The following is an 18505-nucleotide window of genomic DNA, read 5'->3' on the forward strand; positions in this document are numbered from 1 at the left end:
TTTATCAGCTCACTCAGAGTAATATAGGTTTTATTATTATTTTCAAATAACCGACTTTGGGCCTTACTTTCATATGTTTTCTTTCCATTTCATTAATTTCAGTTTTTATCTTATTTCATTTTTTTTTTAACTTTGGGTTTATTTACTTATTTATTTATTTATTTATGGCTGTGTTGGGTCTTCGTTTCTGTGCGAGGGCTTTCTCTAGTTGCGGCAAGTGGGGGCCACTCTTCTCTTCATCGCGGTGCGCGGCCCTCTCGGGTAGCACAGGCTCCAGACGTGCAGGCTCAGTAATTGTGGCTCATGGGCCTAGTCGCTCCGCGGCATGTGGGATCTTCCCAGACCAGGGCTCGAACCCGTGTCCCCTGCATTGGCAGGCAGATTCCCAACCACTGTGCCACCAGGGAAGCGCCCCCTATCTTATTTCATTTTTAAAAATCTCTTTGAGTTTATTTTGCTCTTTGTTTTCTGTCTTCAGATGAAATGCAGTTTTAAATAACATGCAGGGAAAAGAAGAAGTTTTGAGGAAATAGGTAATATTTTTAAATGAATGGTGACAAAAAACTACATATTAAATTTTGCGAGATGCAATTAAAATGGTACTTAGGGGAGAATATATAGGCTTCAATTTCATTTTAACTGCATCTCACAGTTTCATTGTTCAAAAATATCCTCTATTCCCTTAACTTCTAAAGATATAGGGAATGCTCCAGATAACTGGTTGTTTTGGTCTCTAGCATAATTATTGATATTTAAGATCACAGATAATACTCAGCATGATTTCAACCCACTGAAATCTGTTGAGGCTTGTTTTATAGCCCGTAATATGCGATCAAATTTTGTAAATCTTCATGTGTGCTGGAAAAAAAGGTATATTCATTAATCATTGAGTGTAGTGTTTACGTATTTTGTACATCAATACGGTCAAGTTTTAGTTTCAGTTATTGTATTTTTAATTTCTAGATATATTTCATATATTTTCAGATATTCTCTGTTCCTTTTATAGTATCCAGTACTCTAACCAAATTTCAAACTTGGTTTATATCTCTTGAACTTAATAGGCATAATTATTTTACAATTTATAATTCAAAATTTCTGTAGTTACTTTGTTTTTGTTTCCGCTTTTTGTGGTTTTGCTACTTCTCGGTTATGATATATTTTCTCATGTGCTTGGTTATATTTAATCACGTAGTGTTTACTGGATTGAAAAACTGCTAGAAATAATTGGAGGTCTAGGATACTATTACCTTCCCAGAGAGAGAATTTTAATTTCCTTCTGCTAGGCACTTGGGAGCATTACCAGTACTACACCACTTTAATCCAATTTGGGTTATTTTTTTTGGATTAAGAATATTCAAATTGTCTTATGATGTTTTTATATAGGTAATGTAAAACTTCTTGACTGTGAAGTTAAGCAATGGGTGGAACTTTCCATAACTTTTTAACAAATGGCTATTTTAATTCAAAAATCTTTCATTGTGTTAGCTCAGTTATACAAAGAGCTATCTATAAAGCATCACAATGTTACTGAGGGCGTGGATATCAATACCTACTTGGCTGTTTAAACTCCACTTGTTTGAAATCAAACAGCATAGTCCATACAAATCAATTCTATGACATCATTGATTTTCTCTTTCTTTTTATATTAGCAAAGTTTATGAGGTATTTTAAGTCTATCTTTCCTGCTTGGAAAATGTTATATCTTCTGTCTTCAGTAATCATCCACATTTTTCATCTTCACATTCAAGATATATCCTATGCTCAAATATGTTACATGTCTACCATGAGCTTCATTTTTCCCGACACTAAATCTAGCCTTCAGCTTCACTGCCTTCTCAACATTCCCCAGAATATATTATATTCTTTCCAGGGTAATTTTATACCTTTTCCCTGAAAAGTTTTTCTTCTTCTATTTACATTTTTTAAAAAATCTGTTCTTAAACAACTGCATTATTATTTTCCTCCTCTATTTATAGAGAATTTGCTGCCTATCTCAGCCCAAATAAATTTACCTTATTTTCAACCTCAAAGTTAAATAACAATTACACTATTGTTTGACACTGTCTAGTATTTATTTAAATTGTTCTAAGTGTATATCTTCTCCTCCAGTGAGACTGTATACTTGTAAGGAAACAAGTTTGTCAAATATTTTTTAAAACCTTATATGGTGCTATGTACATAAGAAAGCCTTCATGAATATTCAGTTAAATAGAGAAAGGTATACTATGATGAGAATCAACAGAATTACTAAGAATCCAAACTAAAAAATAGCAAAAGGGCCTAAAAAATTATTAACATTGATATATTTACCTTGCTTCAAAATTAATGACTAACAGCTATAATAATTTCTCCTTATTTTGATGATGGAAATTCCAGTGTATTAAAGTAACTGTTTTATTGATGCCTTTCATTGGCAAAATATAAGGATAACTCCTGTGAGAGTTCCCAAATACTTCTATGTTTATGACTAATTCAGACTACCTTAGAATTATATTTCATCACTTAAGTACTTACTGTAGTAGTAGTTGTTTTTGCGGAAGAAGTTGGCTGCGTTGTGGTCCAAGGAAACACATGAATTATGACTGTTGTAGTGGCTGACAGCTGACTAGCTTTATTCCCACCTAATTCATCAGTAACTTCAGTAAGTAGCTGGAAAGTTATAGGGTCCTGAATCCCTTGAAAAACATCATACTGGAAATTCTGAGTGATGGCCAGATAAGGAGGATCAACACCTAGTCTCCAAAGTGTGAATTGATTATTTATGTTTCCTGAAAATGATGAGGTAATAAAACAGAAATAAGACTACATTACATATTATGTTATTTCTATTGTCTTGTTGAAGTTCTTATTTAAAAATATGTTCCATGATAATATGTTTTCAACAGTTATAAAATATCTCATATAGGGTATCTTTTAAAATAGCATAAAAGTGAATTATTTGAAATTATGTCTTACCTCCTACAATTGAATAGCTCAGCTGTTCCTGTGAAGAATCTTTGTCTGAACAGTTGAGCGGAATAAAAGGAATCTTAATAGTGGAATAAATCTGAGTTTCCAAATGTGGTGGATTACATACAGGAGGCTCATCATTCATATTCTATTACATAAGCATATTATCTATTTTAGATTATGTCTTAAAAATCTTGCCATGTCTAATCAATTGCTTGTTGAATTTTTATTATTCATTATCTTTATCTTCACAATATTGCTCAAGTATACTTTTACAATCTATCTTAATTATTTTATATTTGAAGACAATATTTAAGTGTTTCATCATGGAAACTTTGTTGTTTGGAGTTACCTATCAATATAGTCCATGTTCTCTTTCTAATTTATGAACAAGGAATCACTTTTTAATAAATGTCTATAACCTACACAGTATTGCTAGGACAAATACTCATGACAGTCATGAGATTATTGAGTTTTACAATCATATTGAAAACTAACTTATCTACTCTAGTCCCTTCCCTTTACTCCAGAAGATATATGTCATTAAGTCTCCTATTGAACAGTTCCTCAAAAGGGGTACTCACTATATAAAAGGAAGCATACTTCACCATTGAAAAGCTTTACTTGTTAGAAATATTCATTTTTATTGATCTCAAGGGGGTTTTTTTTTTTGTCTGCAAATTCAACCTATTATTTGTAGTTTTTGTTCTGAAGAAACTCAAAATCTAGTAGAGCATGTGGCTTAAATTTCAAATATGTGGGAGATTCCAGCAATTAGATTGAAAGAGGAACTATATTATCTCTGGGAATGTTTGAATTCTAAGGTTCTTTGACTCAGTAATCTAGGATAGAAAGTATCTGATAAACGACTTGCCGTTATCACCCCCTCCTTCTTGCCGCTAACAGACATTGCCATTTTATCCAGTCTCCTGGAGAATATAAACATAGTCTCAAGAGATATTATCAAAGTAGCCCTCAATGAAGACACTACCAATTTATCAGAATAGAATGTGAAACGAAACCAATTTATGTCCTTGATTTAGGGAAATGAAGTGCCTAATTTCACTTAGGCTCTCCTTCCTTTCCCGAGTAATATTTCTTGAATATCCTTGGGCTCCTTTACTTTGAACAGTCCCTTAGAAGCCACCTGAGAGTGCAGAGCAAATCCCCTGTCTTTTTTTTTTTTTTTTCCTCTCCAGTGCAATGCAGTTTGGTTTGTTGGATTGCCCACTGGAGGCCATAAAGGGGTACTTGCTAATATTTAAGCCCTATTTCACTAATTAAATACTGATTTCTTTACGATTAAAGCTGCTATAACCATATTTCCCTGAAAATGAATTATCCTTAGTCTCCCTCTATCCCTCCAAATATAGTCCAAGAAAGGGAAAGATATTATCTGTTCTTTCACAATTTCTCCATAGCTGCTTTTGTAATAATAATAACCACAACTAATATATATTGAATGCATAATACATACTAGACTCTAATTCACCTACATTAGTATATATTCAACAACCCAGTGAAAAATGCAGTATTATTATTCTAAAACAGAAACTGAAAAGAGATAAAATACCTCAGACAGCTGTAAAGTGTGTAGGTACCAGAATTCAAAAACAAGATTTTAACCTGTGTGCTATACTGTCTATTTAAGACTGCTTTCTGCTTAATCATAATCAGTTTACACTATTATGACACTAGCCTACTCTGTTATGTGTTCTTATAAAACATCTCTTCTACTATTTAAAAGATATTCAGAATGATTTTAATGCATTTAAATGGGACATTTCTTTATCTTTTAAATGATGGTTCAGTTTATATGCACTCTTAAAGCATTTCTAGTTCTAAGAAACAGTGGATTGTATGTTTTATAACTTCTTCATATATGAGCTGAAATTTTCATAAAATCCCAAATAGGTTTTCTTTGCTATTCAAATATTATTTTTAATTAGGCAAACACATTTAAACTGAAACGTTATTTATAAAACACATTTGAAATACAAATATAAGTGTCTACATATCTTTATGAAAAGAAAAATCATTGCCTAGTAGTCGACCTAACTTTTCTTTTTTTTTTTTTCTTATTCAGTGCCTTTTATTTATTTATTTTTTTTAACATCATTATTGGAGTATAATTGCTTTACAATGGTGTGTTAGTTTCTGCTTTATAACAAAGTGAATCATTTATACATATACATATGTTACCATATCTCTTCCCTCTTGCGTCTCCCTCCCTCCCACCCTCCCTATCCCATCCCTCTACGTGGTCACAAAGCACAGAGCTGATCTCCCTGTGCTATGTGGCTGCTTCCCACTAGCTATCTATTTTACGTTTGGTAGTGTATATATGTCCATGCCACTCTCTCACTTTGTCACAGCTTACCCTTCCCCCTCCCCATATCCTCAAGTCCATTCTCTAGTAATTCTGTGTCTTTATTCCTGTCTTACCCCTAGGTTCTTCATGACCCTTTTTTTTTTTTATTAGTTTATTTTTTCCATTTTTGTGGAAAGGAAAAATAATACGTATACAGATATATTTGGAAGAAATGCCTGTAAAAGACCAGATATAGAAAAGATATTGGGGGCACAAACAGAAAACACTGCAGAAATGGATAATCAATACATATAGTAAGATGTAGGTGGAAATTGTTACATCAAAATAAAATTTTTCCTTATCATTTTCTGTTTCATTGTATGTTCTTATATTCTGATTTTTCCCTGGAGTATAATAAATGATTTCAGAAAAACTGCTTTCCTTTTGGTAATAGAGATGTCATATTACTACTCAGGTACACTGAACTCCACTCAGTAGTATATTAGACTGTCTGTGTGCCTGTTATTCCAATTTCATATTATCCTTAAAATCCATACTAGGAAGATGATATTCCTTCCATGTAATGAGTGCTTACTAACCTAACTTCGGGTAAGTGAAGAGAGTCCTTCAGGGAACGATATTATCTGGACCAAGTGGTCTATGCAGCTCTTTTCCTTTTGATAGTGAGACTGCTCAGTTATTCTATAGATACTTTGATGCAAATTACAGAGATGCATACATATATATACACACACACATATATAGCAATATATAGTGTATATATGTAGCAATATATAGCTAAACATACACACTCATGCATATCTATATTCTGTGGCTCAGATCCTATGATTGAAGAATAGCTAAGATGGTTTAACTGCTCAAAACTGGCCAAGTTCCTCACCTCTACAACTTTGTGCAATATGCTCTCTTCACAGATAATTCCTGTTAGTTTCCTATTAGACTCATTCATTCATTTACCTTTTTCTTCTGTTCTCACATTACTCATTTGTGAAAACTGTTTTATATTTGTGAAAACAGATATACTTGACTACGAATAATATTGACTTGAATATGCAGTAGCTCTTTCATAAAGATTATATAGGAAAATGTATTACTTAACTTTAAAGTGTCTTGCTCTAAAGCATAACACTTAGAACCCCCAATGGCTTTATTCTGAATGTTCTAGCATAGCACCATCACTGCAGGGATAGTGTGAAATTATGTAGAGACAACCAGAACTTAAAAAGAAAAAGCAATCTGTGGTTATGAGGACAAGATCAAATGAAAAGGGCACGAGTTAATTAAATGAGTTAAAATTATTCATTAATTTCACGGTAAAGTTTGTTACCTTTAAAAGTCAATCTATCTCATAACTTTAGTGAGAAATTAACAAACCTAAAGAGAGTAAAAGCATTATTGAGAAGGATAGAGGATAAGCACCCACAAACAGTCCTCAGATAGAAGCTGTTTAAAAGCTTTCAAAAAAATCTGTCGTTTGTGGCTTTGATTTATTGGTGGCTTCCAAGTTCATCACTTGACCTTATTTTCTAGACCTGTAATTTTCAGCAGTTTTGTTGATATCTCCATTGACAAACATGTTGGAAAGAAGAATTCTTTTTTCTCCAACATTATTATGACAAGCCTTTAAGCTAGTTCTTAACATTGAGCACAGGAGATTCTGCCAAGCTTGAATCATCAGCTCCTGTTTCTGGGGCGCTGTTTCTGTGGCCTGACGTTTAATCTGTAATGCCAGTGTTGCTTGTCAGAATAATTCTGGCCAAAGACCATTATTATCCTGACTAACTGAACCTCCAATTACTGGATAATGTAACACATTTACTGCTCTAAATGTTCTCAATTAAAATGTTAGAAATATCACTATCGGATTATGGTAATTTACTCAATATGTAGTCTACAAGAGAGAGGGAAACTAAGTTTTAGATGTTTGTACATTTCAAAAATTTAGAATTATTAAACTTCTGGAATGGTGATGGATGAACAAGAAATTCTTTTCACTAAGAAAAGAAAGGGTAAATAATGCTTTACCTTTCTTGTCACTTGCAATACAAAAATGTAAATAATAAGGAAAGCTAACATAATTCATAACACTATTACTCATACTATAGAATTTTATTATATAAATTTATTAACCAAATTTCAGTAACTAAAAACAAACATAGTCAATTTATCTGGGAAGTTCCTTCAAACCTGTTCCCAGTTAAAGACAAATAAATTAAGATTATCTTTAAGTAATAAGTAAAAGTCACTTTCAATTTCTCTCGTTAGTGAAGAAACCAAAGCTATCTATATTTCTTTATTTGTTAATTAAGAAACTATTATTGTCAATATAGAAATTATAATTCTTGATAATATTATTATTTTTATTTTACCTTCTGGAGATATAATATTCTTTTTAAGTATAGAAAATGTATCAATTGTTAAAATACAAATAAACTCATGGATCATTTGGACAGTTATGAACCCTTTTCTTAATATAAATTGAAGTTAAATAAAAAAATGTCAAATGGAAACTTAAGCTAAGCAAATTTTCTAATAGTAACATGCTATGCTAACATGGGTACTATACACTGATTCTTATTATACAAAACAGAGTACTACATATAAAATAATAAAACTAATAACTCTGCAAGAGGAAATTATAATCTCCGGTATCTTTAGACAGGGCAGTCCCTCACAGAAATGTTTAGAAAAAGTGTGAGGCTTTAATATCTAATTTAAAATTATAGGCAGCTATTTGCATGAATGTTCATGCGATTCATGGAGACAAATGAGGTTATATATTATATAAAGTGTTTTTAAAATCTTGCTTCTCACAGATTGACAAGATAAATAATGATAATATTCAATGGCAAAGTCCTTTTGGTAATTCCACAAATTATAATTCTACAAATATAACACATGCAAGTGTGCAACAAGTTCTTCAAGTTTTCATTTTGGTCTCTAAACATTTATACCCTCCCCGCCAAAAAAAAAAAGTGGAATTCTGAATTTATCAAATGGGGCAAAGCTATTTGCAAGTTTTCCACTTCACAAAATGATCAATTCTAGTGATGAATCACACTGTGTTTCATGTTATCTTAATTACACTTTACATACAACCTGTCAAGAACAAATCCATCTTCAAAAGTGAAGGATAATTATACCTTATAAATATTACAAACATAATCATTCTTACATTTATGCATTACTTATTTGGGATGAATGATTCTTTAAATTTTTGGTTGACATAAACTAGTCTGTTTTCATTCTCGTTAAATTATTCCTTAAACTAGTCAGCTTCTGTTATCTACAGTGATTTAATGTTTTAGTTTTAAATACAACTTTAATAATCAAATTAGTGCATGAAATAATGCCTAAACTCAAGGAGCTTGTTTCTATTTGATAAGATAAACCTGGGACACATGAAGAGAAAAACTATGCTAAACTATGTGTTATTGTTAAAGTTTAGAAGACATAGTGGTAATAGTTGGAAACACCTTATAGAAGAGGTAGGGAGACAATACAGTTCAGAAATATAAGCCACAAACTCATAGAAATATTTGTGGCTTGTTGGCATTTTGAATAATCAGGAAAGAAAGCCTCTGCAAAATTTGGATTTGATTATACATTATATTAAAATAAATGTATGTGCAGTTATTAGTTAATGCAAACCCAAATTATCTCATTGACTTTGAAAGTTAGAAGAAACTTAGAGATTATCTATGTCAGAAGTCATTAACTGGTCTACAAAGAAAAGTCTGAGCTGGACTTCTAGAATGTAGCTACTCAAATCCTTTCTAACCACTCATGTCTTCTGCCAGACTAAATTTGTACTTATAGTACAAAAGCGTTATTATTTCAAAAAATAATTCAAATTAATATGTTAAAAACCCAAAGGGATATATATATATATATGGCTAATAAATTCTAATTTTAAAAATACTTCCAAAACTCTAATTTTATATTTTAAAGACATGGGATAGCTGAGTAGAGGAGATGTTTCTGTGTAAAGGCAGGATAGGGATCTTCTCTTGTTTCTCAAAACAGTAAGAAGACAATGTTACACTTACTATACCTGTAGTGGGGGAAGCTATAATCTCTGGAAAAGAACATAAACCAAGATTTGGAAAAGAAGGAGACCCCAGAAGTCATCTGGGGTATAGTGGTGTGCAGTAGCTCAAACTACCTGATTCCCAAGCCCCTAAACTGGACAATAGCAGTGTGATTTTTTTGTTTAATGTACCATGCTCTCCATTAAATTAAAAATTTAAATTAACATATAATTATTATATTGTTTGGACGTAATTATATATGTAAAATCAATCATAAGATTATCAACTAAAAAATTCACATTTTTATATTTTTAAAATATAGTTCTAGTAATTGTGTGAAAACATAATAATATATGGCATTAGTGCCTAATCCCAGGAATCTAGCTATGAGATAAAATGTTTTCATATTAAACCTACAGGAAACAGTATGCTAAATTCTGAGGGACTGTTACAGACTTTCAGAAGACAGGGAGATAGTAGTTAGAAAAGAATTCTTACAGGAGGTAGGGGAGGAATATAGTTCAGAAATTTATAGTAGGCCAGGAAAAGATACAGGCATATTGTTTTATTGTGCTTCACTTTATTGCACTTCACAGATACCGTGTTTTTTACAAATTGAAGGGGTGTGGCAACCTTGCATCTAGCAAGTCTATTGGCACCATTTTTTCCAAAAACATTTGTTCACTTCTAGTCTCTGTGTCAGTTTTGGTAATTCCCACAATATGTCCAACTGTTTTATAATTATTATATTTGTTACAGAGATTTGTGATCAGTGATTTTGATGTTACTATTGCAAAAAGATTATGACTTGCTGAAAGCTCAGGGGTTGGTTAGCATTTTTTAGCAATAAAGTATTCTTTAATTAAGGATGTACATTGTTTGTTTTTAAACAGTGCTATTGCATGCTGAATAGACTACAGTATAGTGTAAATATAACTTATATGTTCACTGAGAAACTCAACAAATTCGTGTGACTCACTTTACTGCGATATTCCCTTTATTGCCATGGTCTGGAACTAAACCCACAATTTCTCCAGTGTATGCGTGTAGTTGTTTTTCTTTGTTTTTCCATTGTGAATGGTCTGATTAGTAATCCTCTCCATAATTGTAATTTGGAGATTTTATTAAAAATAAATATATATCCAATTGTTGATTAATGCAGGGTCCAAATTATAGAATTTGAATGGAAGAATTAAGTTAGAGACCATCTAGTTTAGAGTTCTTAAATCGTTTATTCTAGAATTACCTGAAAATCTTAAAAACTAAAGATACCAAGTTCCATCTTTAGAGATTCTGATTTTGTGTGTCTGTGGTGAGTTCCAAGAATCCCTATTTTGAACAAATTACTCATGAGATTGTGGTGTACACTGTGCATGAGACCACCGATTCAATGGATTGTTAAATAAATTCTAGAAAATATGGTTGAGGATTTGATGAAAAATTCTGAGTCAGTAGGGTTCTAGATTCAAAACATAGTTACAGATTACTAAGATTTTTCACTTTCTCAATTAGATTTTAGGTTTAAGACTTTCTGTTTATTGTTTACGTGCACTTTGTATTTGTCTTCTGTAAAGTGACAAAATTTTCAGTATAAACTGTATTTTGTGAATGCTTTATGGCTTTATTTTTTCTAGTGCTATTATAATGGATGACACCTGTTGTATGGATGCAAGTCAAGACTGAATGTGGCACATTAAACTAAATCAAGAAGAGCTATATTAGCAGCACTATTATTAATATGAGACCTTTCATTTAGGGTAAATAAAGTTTCAGCAGACTGAATGATTTGTTGTTCCCACAACTTTATGCACTTGAATTTGGCTTCTAATTCTTAGTAAATTTAATTCAGAATAAAATATTTCTTTTATCTCCCTGGTAAAATATTTAGGTAGCTATTTAAAATAGTCATCTGGAACATGCATTGAAATATCTCTTCAGGCTGAATATCAATATTAAATGAGCTTTAAAAATCTCAAATGGAGGGACTTCCCTGGCAGTCCAGTGGTTAAGACTCCAAGCTCTCAATGCAGGGGGCATGGGTTTATCCCTGGTCCGGGATCTAAGATCCCACATGCCGCATGGCACGGCCAGAAATAAATAAATAAATAAATAAATTTTATTTAAAAAATTTCTCAAATGGAAACTCAGGGGAAAAAAATGATGATCCTCATCCAGTTAAAATTAAGGACAGCTGTGGATAGCTCTTAAAATTTTTTAATCAAAATGCAAAAATTTTACCCTGAAATATTCTTCAGTGCCTTGACTGTGTACACCAATAATTCTCAGCCTGCAAGTGGTTGCAGAATCACCAGCATATATTTATTGAGTTTAAGTAAACAAAAAGTCTAGTTGAGAATTTGCTCTGTGTGGTAATCAGACCAGTTGCTCTGAAGGTCTGTGCTGCTACAAATAAATAGATACTAGGTAAAATATGATGATTAATGCATTCATGGTCTCTAAAGAATTAATATTTTATGATAAAGTGAGAGAGAGAAAGAGAAACTGGAATTCAACTTTGTAAGTAAATGCTAAATCTGACAGTGACCATTTTGGTACTGAGATCCTGAGACTCGAATTTGAAGCCAAGAGAGCTGAAACTAAGATATTTGTGTTAAGAAAAGCTGCATGAAGGAGATTATAGTAATTTTTAGTAGGTAGTGAGCCCTTTCTCAAAGCAGGAGCAAAAAGTATATTCACTTTGGAAGAAAGCATCCTCAGTATCATTTCAGGGTTCCTTCGTGGTGAGATCATTCACATATGAGTCAAAACCAAATATCACATAGAGGAAAAAGCCCTAATGAATGAACATTTGCTGATTCAACCAATAAGAGGACATTTCCAAAGGTCACTTACTGTTGGCGGAGATCCTGATCCATTCTCAGTGCTGTTGGACTTCCCTGATATTGTCAGAGAGTCTTATTCCACCCTGGGGCAGAGTAAGCCTACCTGAGCTGCCTTCTGTTGTTAGGTTGAAGGTCAGGAAATGAGGGATCTGTGTCACCTTCTTCTGTTGGGTGGGCACTGTGTAGTTCCTAAAATCCTGGGGTTCCAAACAAGTTCATCTTCTTCTTACAACTTTTGAGAACTCTCCTTTGATTGTGCCTCATGTTATTTCCAGGGTGTATAGTTGTGCTTAGCAGGGGGGAGTAGGGAGAAAGGGGACTATACCACCTTGACTGGAAGTTAACCTGCTATTTCTGAAAAAGTACCTAATAATTACTCTATTCTTCAAAACTCCCAGGCAAGGGAGAAGTCAGGGAGAATATTATGAAAGTTAGAGTAGCTTAATTTGCAGTCAGTTCCAGGGCACTCTTTGTCCACTTAACAATCATAAATTTCCTGGACATTCACCTAACATTTGATTATTTTTTCCTCTCTCTGGAAAAAAAAGGTGGGAATAACAATTTTTCCTCTTTTTTGTCTTTTCTCTATAAAATCGTATTTTCTTCAGCTTTCTCAAAAAGTTTAATATCACATTATTGCCACAGATATTGTGCTTACCAAATTTCTATGAGACATCTTTGTTCAAAAATTGTCAGTTTACTTTTCTTTAGAACCCTGAAATGTTTGCCCAGGCCAGCGAATCTGTTTCAAATGAAATAATGGAGCTATGAATTGATATCATCGTTGCCAGTTCTTTCTGTCATAATGAGGCTGTAAAAAGGACCTGAATACCTCCCTATTTTGAAGTAGCCACTTTTGTTTGCAATCCCACAAATGGTAAACATTCTTGAACTGCTTGAGAATACAAATAAAAGAGAAATTTCACAGTCAGAGGGCGGAACACAGTGTGGTAATATCTGAATTTTATATAATATTATTTTGAGTTGAAAAAAAAATCTACATCTAACCATGCAGTGTTCCCTACTCCCACCATCCTATTCTTACTCCTGCTTCAAGATACCATCACCAAAGGCAATCTTCATCCTGAAATTAGTACTTGATAATATCTTGCTTTGTTTTGTTTTCATAACTTTTGAAAGTGAGCATAATGGTGTTGCAAACTTTTGGAACTTATTAACACTTAATAGCTTATTGTTTAGATACATGTATATGGCTGGGTGTCACTGTGAATCATTCATTTTTAATTGCCATGCTGTTGTTTGCCCACTGTTCTAACTTATCATCAAGATCCGGAGTATTATTTAGTGATAGTCTTGAACGTACTAATTATATTATTTTAAATGACAAGTAAAAGCAGGCCGTGGAAGAACAATGATAAGAGTTATGAACCAAGGATTACAAAAAAAAGTGTCCAAGTTTGTGTGCCTGATGTCAACTTTATAAAATAAATGAAACGGTCCTTTCAGATTTCCAGGAAAATGACAGGAACATCTTCTACTACAAATTGCCTAAAATGCTGAATTTGAGCTTACTGAATTGAATTTAGAAATAAAGGGAAGTCCATAAATGCCACTAATGGAAAGGAAACTGAAAGGCAGGGCAAATAAGGGTGCAAACTCATTTTGCCCAGACCCTGGAGGATCATCAGATTTACACAAGACATAAACAGTAAGAAGCTTGAAGTTAATTCCCTGGAATAAATAAAAACCACAACCCTGTGTTTGTTCTGGTATGGAGTTCAAATTTACCCTATTGCATACTGTGGGAAGTCTTTGATAAGATTAATATAAAACTTGATCCAGAACACGTGATATTCAGAGAGTGCAGAGCAGAATTAAAGGCAAATCTGTTCTAGAGGGATAATTTTACAAGGCAGTCAGTGGACTTTTCATTTAAAAAAAATCCCTGCAAAAGATAAGTGCGTGATGAAAAATAGCAAAACACAAATAGAACTAATCCTCCAGGATATGATAATTATCTGAAAGGGACCATAAAAGTATTTCTAAATTGACTGAAGTAAAATTTTAAACATTATAAACCACAAGCAAAGCATAAGGCCTTATGAAAAATATAAGATTTGATAAAATACCACTATTCTTGCATCATTTCCTGTTTCATTTGGAATTCATAGTAAAAATCATGTCAAAAATATTATTTTATATAAGGATGGAGTTTATGCTAATTATAGCTTATAATCTCACCACTGAACTCTACTCTGACTTAGTAATTATAAGCAAATAAAGTAAATAAATAAATTCCCAAATACAGAGACTATGACTTCTATTCTCCCCATGTATTGGGAGACTGCTTACAATTTAAGATAAATTTCTACCATTCTACAGCTTTCCTTGAAAGGAAACATAAACACTAACCCCAAATACCTTATAATGCAGGAAACCAATGAAAGTAATCATATCTCTCCCTCTCAAAAACTGGTTTATTTTTGCAAATAACAAGACCATGTATCAGTCTGTACAAGGTTTGCTAAGAGAAAAAGAAATGGTAACTGAATTAGTAGTCAAATATTCTCCTTTAACTCAATCATATATATATTTTTTAATTAGGATAAGAGGGAAGACTATATCCCTTAACTGGCAGAGTGGGATTTAAAAGTCATTCCTTTATTTTGTTTTTCTTCTTAGTTTATGGGATCAATTTTCCATATGGTATTTGTAGTTCTTACAGGCAAGTTTGTATTTTGGCTTTCTCTCTTGTAAAACACATGTTCTTGAGTTCTTGGAATCTGATTGAACATCCTCTGTCTCAGAGGATGCCCGGAAGGCGATTTTTATGTTATCTCTGGGGTTTATACACACACAGCCTCCAGCCAGAGACTGGACTTTAATTACTTTAAAAACTTGGGAGAGTTTCCAGTTGTGGGTGGGCATAGACATAATTTTCCCTTTGCCTTTTTTTTTCCACACAGATTCTTTGAGCCAAAATAACAAAAAACGTAATAGTAATGTTTCCCACTCATACTTTCATTATGCTGTTAAGATTTGCTGCATTGTAAAAAGAAAAGTAGTTTGAACTAAACAACAATAGCATTGAAAATAGAATCAAACTCATATTCAGGTTCAAACAAATAACAAAAATAAACCCCCAAACCCCTCAGGCTTTATTTCTGCATTTTCTTATTTCAGCCAAAGAAACAAAAGCAAACTCAGAAAGAAAAACTCTGTGTGGGTATATGTATCCAACATTGTTGTCATCCTAATGTTCAAAATCTCATGAGAAATCTCGGTTTCCATAGTGAGTGCAATTGTATGTCTGACACACTAATAGAAGATGGTATGAATGTTGACAGACTAAATAGAAAGCAAAATGGCACTGAAGCCAACATAAGAGTATCTGCTAAATCATAATCTGGAATTTCCTTTGTTATGGTCTGGCAAATTTCCCATTATCAAACTAGAGTAAAATAGTAGAACTACTGGGGATTATCCAGTATTAACTTGTCCAAATCTTTTTTATGCCCCTTAAGCCTCCAATACTATGTCTCTCCCTTTTTAGTATATGACCCTGTCTACGTTAATGAAGTAATCAGGGGCATTCAAGATTAGGCCGCTTAAGTTTTATCCTCTAAACATTCTCATGTCCTTTTTTTATTAAAGATATGCTACATATCTGTCATAATTTGCCTTTCATAAAGTACAATTTCTCAAGTAAACTTCAAAATAGCCCTAGAATTTAGATGGGAAAGAAAACATTGCTCCTGTTTGCTGAATAAGGAAACAGAGGACAGAGTAGTAAAAGACTTGGATTAAGTTACCAAACAGGTCTCTAGTTATAGGTTTCTGCCTACCAGCCTACACAATCTGGACTCACAATTTTGGGTTAAATCCTGTATCCATGGCAGGTTCCTGGGTAAGGAACCTTTCAGTTCCTTGTAAAATAGGAATAAAAACTGCCTATCTTTTAGATTTTTGTGAGAATTAAAAGATATATTACATACAAAGCATTTAGAAAAGCACCTGTATTATCCTTAACAAATGTTAACTATTATTATTTCCTGAAAATGATAATGAAATATTGAAATATTTAATATTGAATATTTCATAAATGAAATATTATTTCCTGATAATGATTTTTTAAAGATTCTTTTGCAGTACTAATACCCCTACTTGTATTTCTTTTCCCATTTCAGTCTATAAATAGCCTCCCCACTTAAGTAAGCAGTCTATCCACTGTCTACCTTGGATCTTTTCCTTTGTGTCTACCAGCGTGGTTAGACCGCTTTCTTATACGTAAGGAAACAATCATTGTTACTCTCTCAAGTATCATCTTTTTTCTCTCTCTCCTTTAATTTTTTCAAAGAGCCACAAATCATTGAACTTTCCAGCTGGAAATGACCTTCTAGTTCATCACTCTTGTTTCACAGATTAGGCACATATAGCCCAGAGAAGCTGGCACTTTGTGCAAGGAACAAGGCACCTACCTGTAGGAGCAGACCAAAGTCTGAAGGGAACAGGTTTCCCAAAGCAAAAAGTGCTCTTTCCTGCCTCTATTTCTGCACCCCAATTTACTAATCCATTTCCTACCTTTCTGATTTTCGCCCCAGAACTCTTCTTTTTTTTTTTTTTAATAAGTAAGTTGGGTCTTTTATTGCTGTGTGTGGGCTTTAGCTGCGGCGAGTAGATGCAACTCTTCCTTGCAGTGCATGGGCTTCTTATTGCGGTGGCTTCTCTTGTTGTGGAGCATGGGCTCTAGGCACGCAGACTTCAGTAGCACACGGGCTCAGTAGTTGTGGCTCGCCAGTTAGAGCACAGGCTCAGTAGTTGTGGCGCACGGGCTTAGTTGCTCCGCGGCATGTGGGATCTTCCTGGACCAGGGCTCGAACTGGTGTCCCATGCATTGGCAGGCAGATTTTCAACCACTGCACCACCAGGGAAGTCCCCAGAACTCTTCTTAAAATGAAGACTTTGGCTCACTCTCTTCAACATGTAAACCTTTTGATTTCCTTTTATATCTCTGCCTTCCAATACAATGAATATATTGTTTCCTATTTTGATTCTAATTTTAAAATGCATTCTTTTTTGTCTTACTATCTGAGAGAGATGCCTTACCAAATTCATTTCAACCTCATTTCTCACTAAACTTCCACCTTTGGTGACTAAATTCTCTCAGTTGGCTTCAATCATAACATCACTGCAAATCATTTTCAAAATAGCTTCATTGATTCAACCTATATTTTTTGAACCCCAATAATGAGGCAGGGCCTGTGCCACACACTGGGAATGGAATGACAAGGAAGAAGGTCTGGTCAATCTGAGGCCTCAGAGAACTTATTGGTGTCCTGCAATTTAACAACCAACTCTACTTTCCTCCCCAAACTGACAAAAACTGATTCATAGAATTTGCCAAATTCCATGGTGTGAATACTTTGAAAATACTCCCACCGTAACTGGTATTACTGCAAGACGTTACCGAAGGCAAAGTAGGGAAGAGCCACTAACAATGGGCTCTTGTGAGCAAGTATGATCTGTCTCTCTAGCATATCAGTGAGCTTATGAATGTTAAACAAAAAAACTCCAAATAAATAAATTCTTACAAACTACATAAATGCTGTGTCCAACTTTGACTTCTTTCATAAGGATTTACAAAGAGCCTAGGTTAATTTTTCCATTGTAGACCATGAATCCTCACAGCAGTCATCATGTGTTTGTTTTTTTCCCCTTATTTCAGGAAAAAACCCAATAATTTTAAAAGATAAAACAATTGTTGCTACAATTATTATTTGGAAGTTAGTCACCCTTTGATCTGTGAGCACCTTTTTTGTTTTTAATTAATAAACTTTATGGTTTAGAGAAGTTTAGGTTTATGGCAAAATAGATCACAAAGTACAGAGAGTTCCCATATAACCACTTTACCCGCACACGCAAAACTCCCTCACTATCGACATCGTGCATCACAGTTGTACATTTGTCACAGTCCAGGCACATATAAGGACACATCATTATCCCCTAAGTCCATAGTTTACATTCGGGTTCACTCTTAGTGCTGTACATCTTATGGGTATGGACAAAAGTATAATAAGTATTCCTCATTGTAATATCATACAGAATACTTTTCCTGCCCCCAAAATCCTCTGTACTCTGTCTATTCATCTCTCCTTCCTCCATAAACCTTAACAACCACTGATAATTTTCCTGTATCTATAGTTTTGCCTTTTCCAGAATGTCATGTAGTTGGAATTATATGGTATGTAGCCTTTTCAGATTGGTTTCTATCACTCAGTAATATGCATTTAAGTTTTTCCCATGTCTTTTGGCTTGATCGCTCATTTCTTTTTAGAGCTGAATAATATTCCATCATTTGGATATACCACAATTTATTTATCCATTCACCT

General features: G+C 33.4%; 1 protein-coding gene across 1 annotated transcript in view; it reads right to left on the bottom strand.

Annotated features, from left to right (window-relative positions):
• Nucleotides 1–278: 278 nt before the first annotated feature.
• The window catches only part of LOC309666473 (cadherin-23-like), a gene marked incomplete at its 5' end in the record, with an annotated part of 96423 nt that continues 78196 nt past the window's right edge, over nt 279–18505 (bottom strand). The window contains 2 exon segments of the mRNA XM_082473919.1: nt 279–2792; nt 2956–3097. Coding sequence (XP_082330045.1) covers nt 2503–2792; nt 2956–3097 — 432 coding nt within the window. The 3' untranslated portion in view covers nt 279–2502.

The sequence above is a fragment of the Balaenoptera physalus genome, assembly GCF_965194825.1.
Source record: "Balaenoptera physalus genome assembly, chromosome: 8".
Taxonomy (NCBI): domain Eukaryota; kingdom Metazoa; phylum Chordata; class Mammalia; order Artiodactyla; family Balaenopteridae; genus Balaenoptera; species Balaenoptera physalus.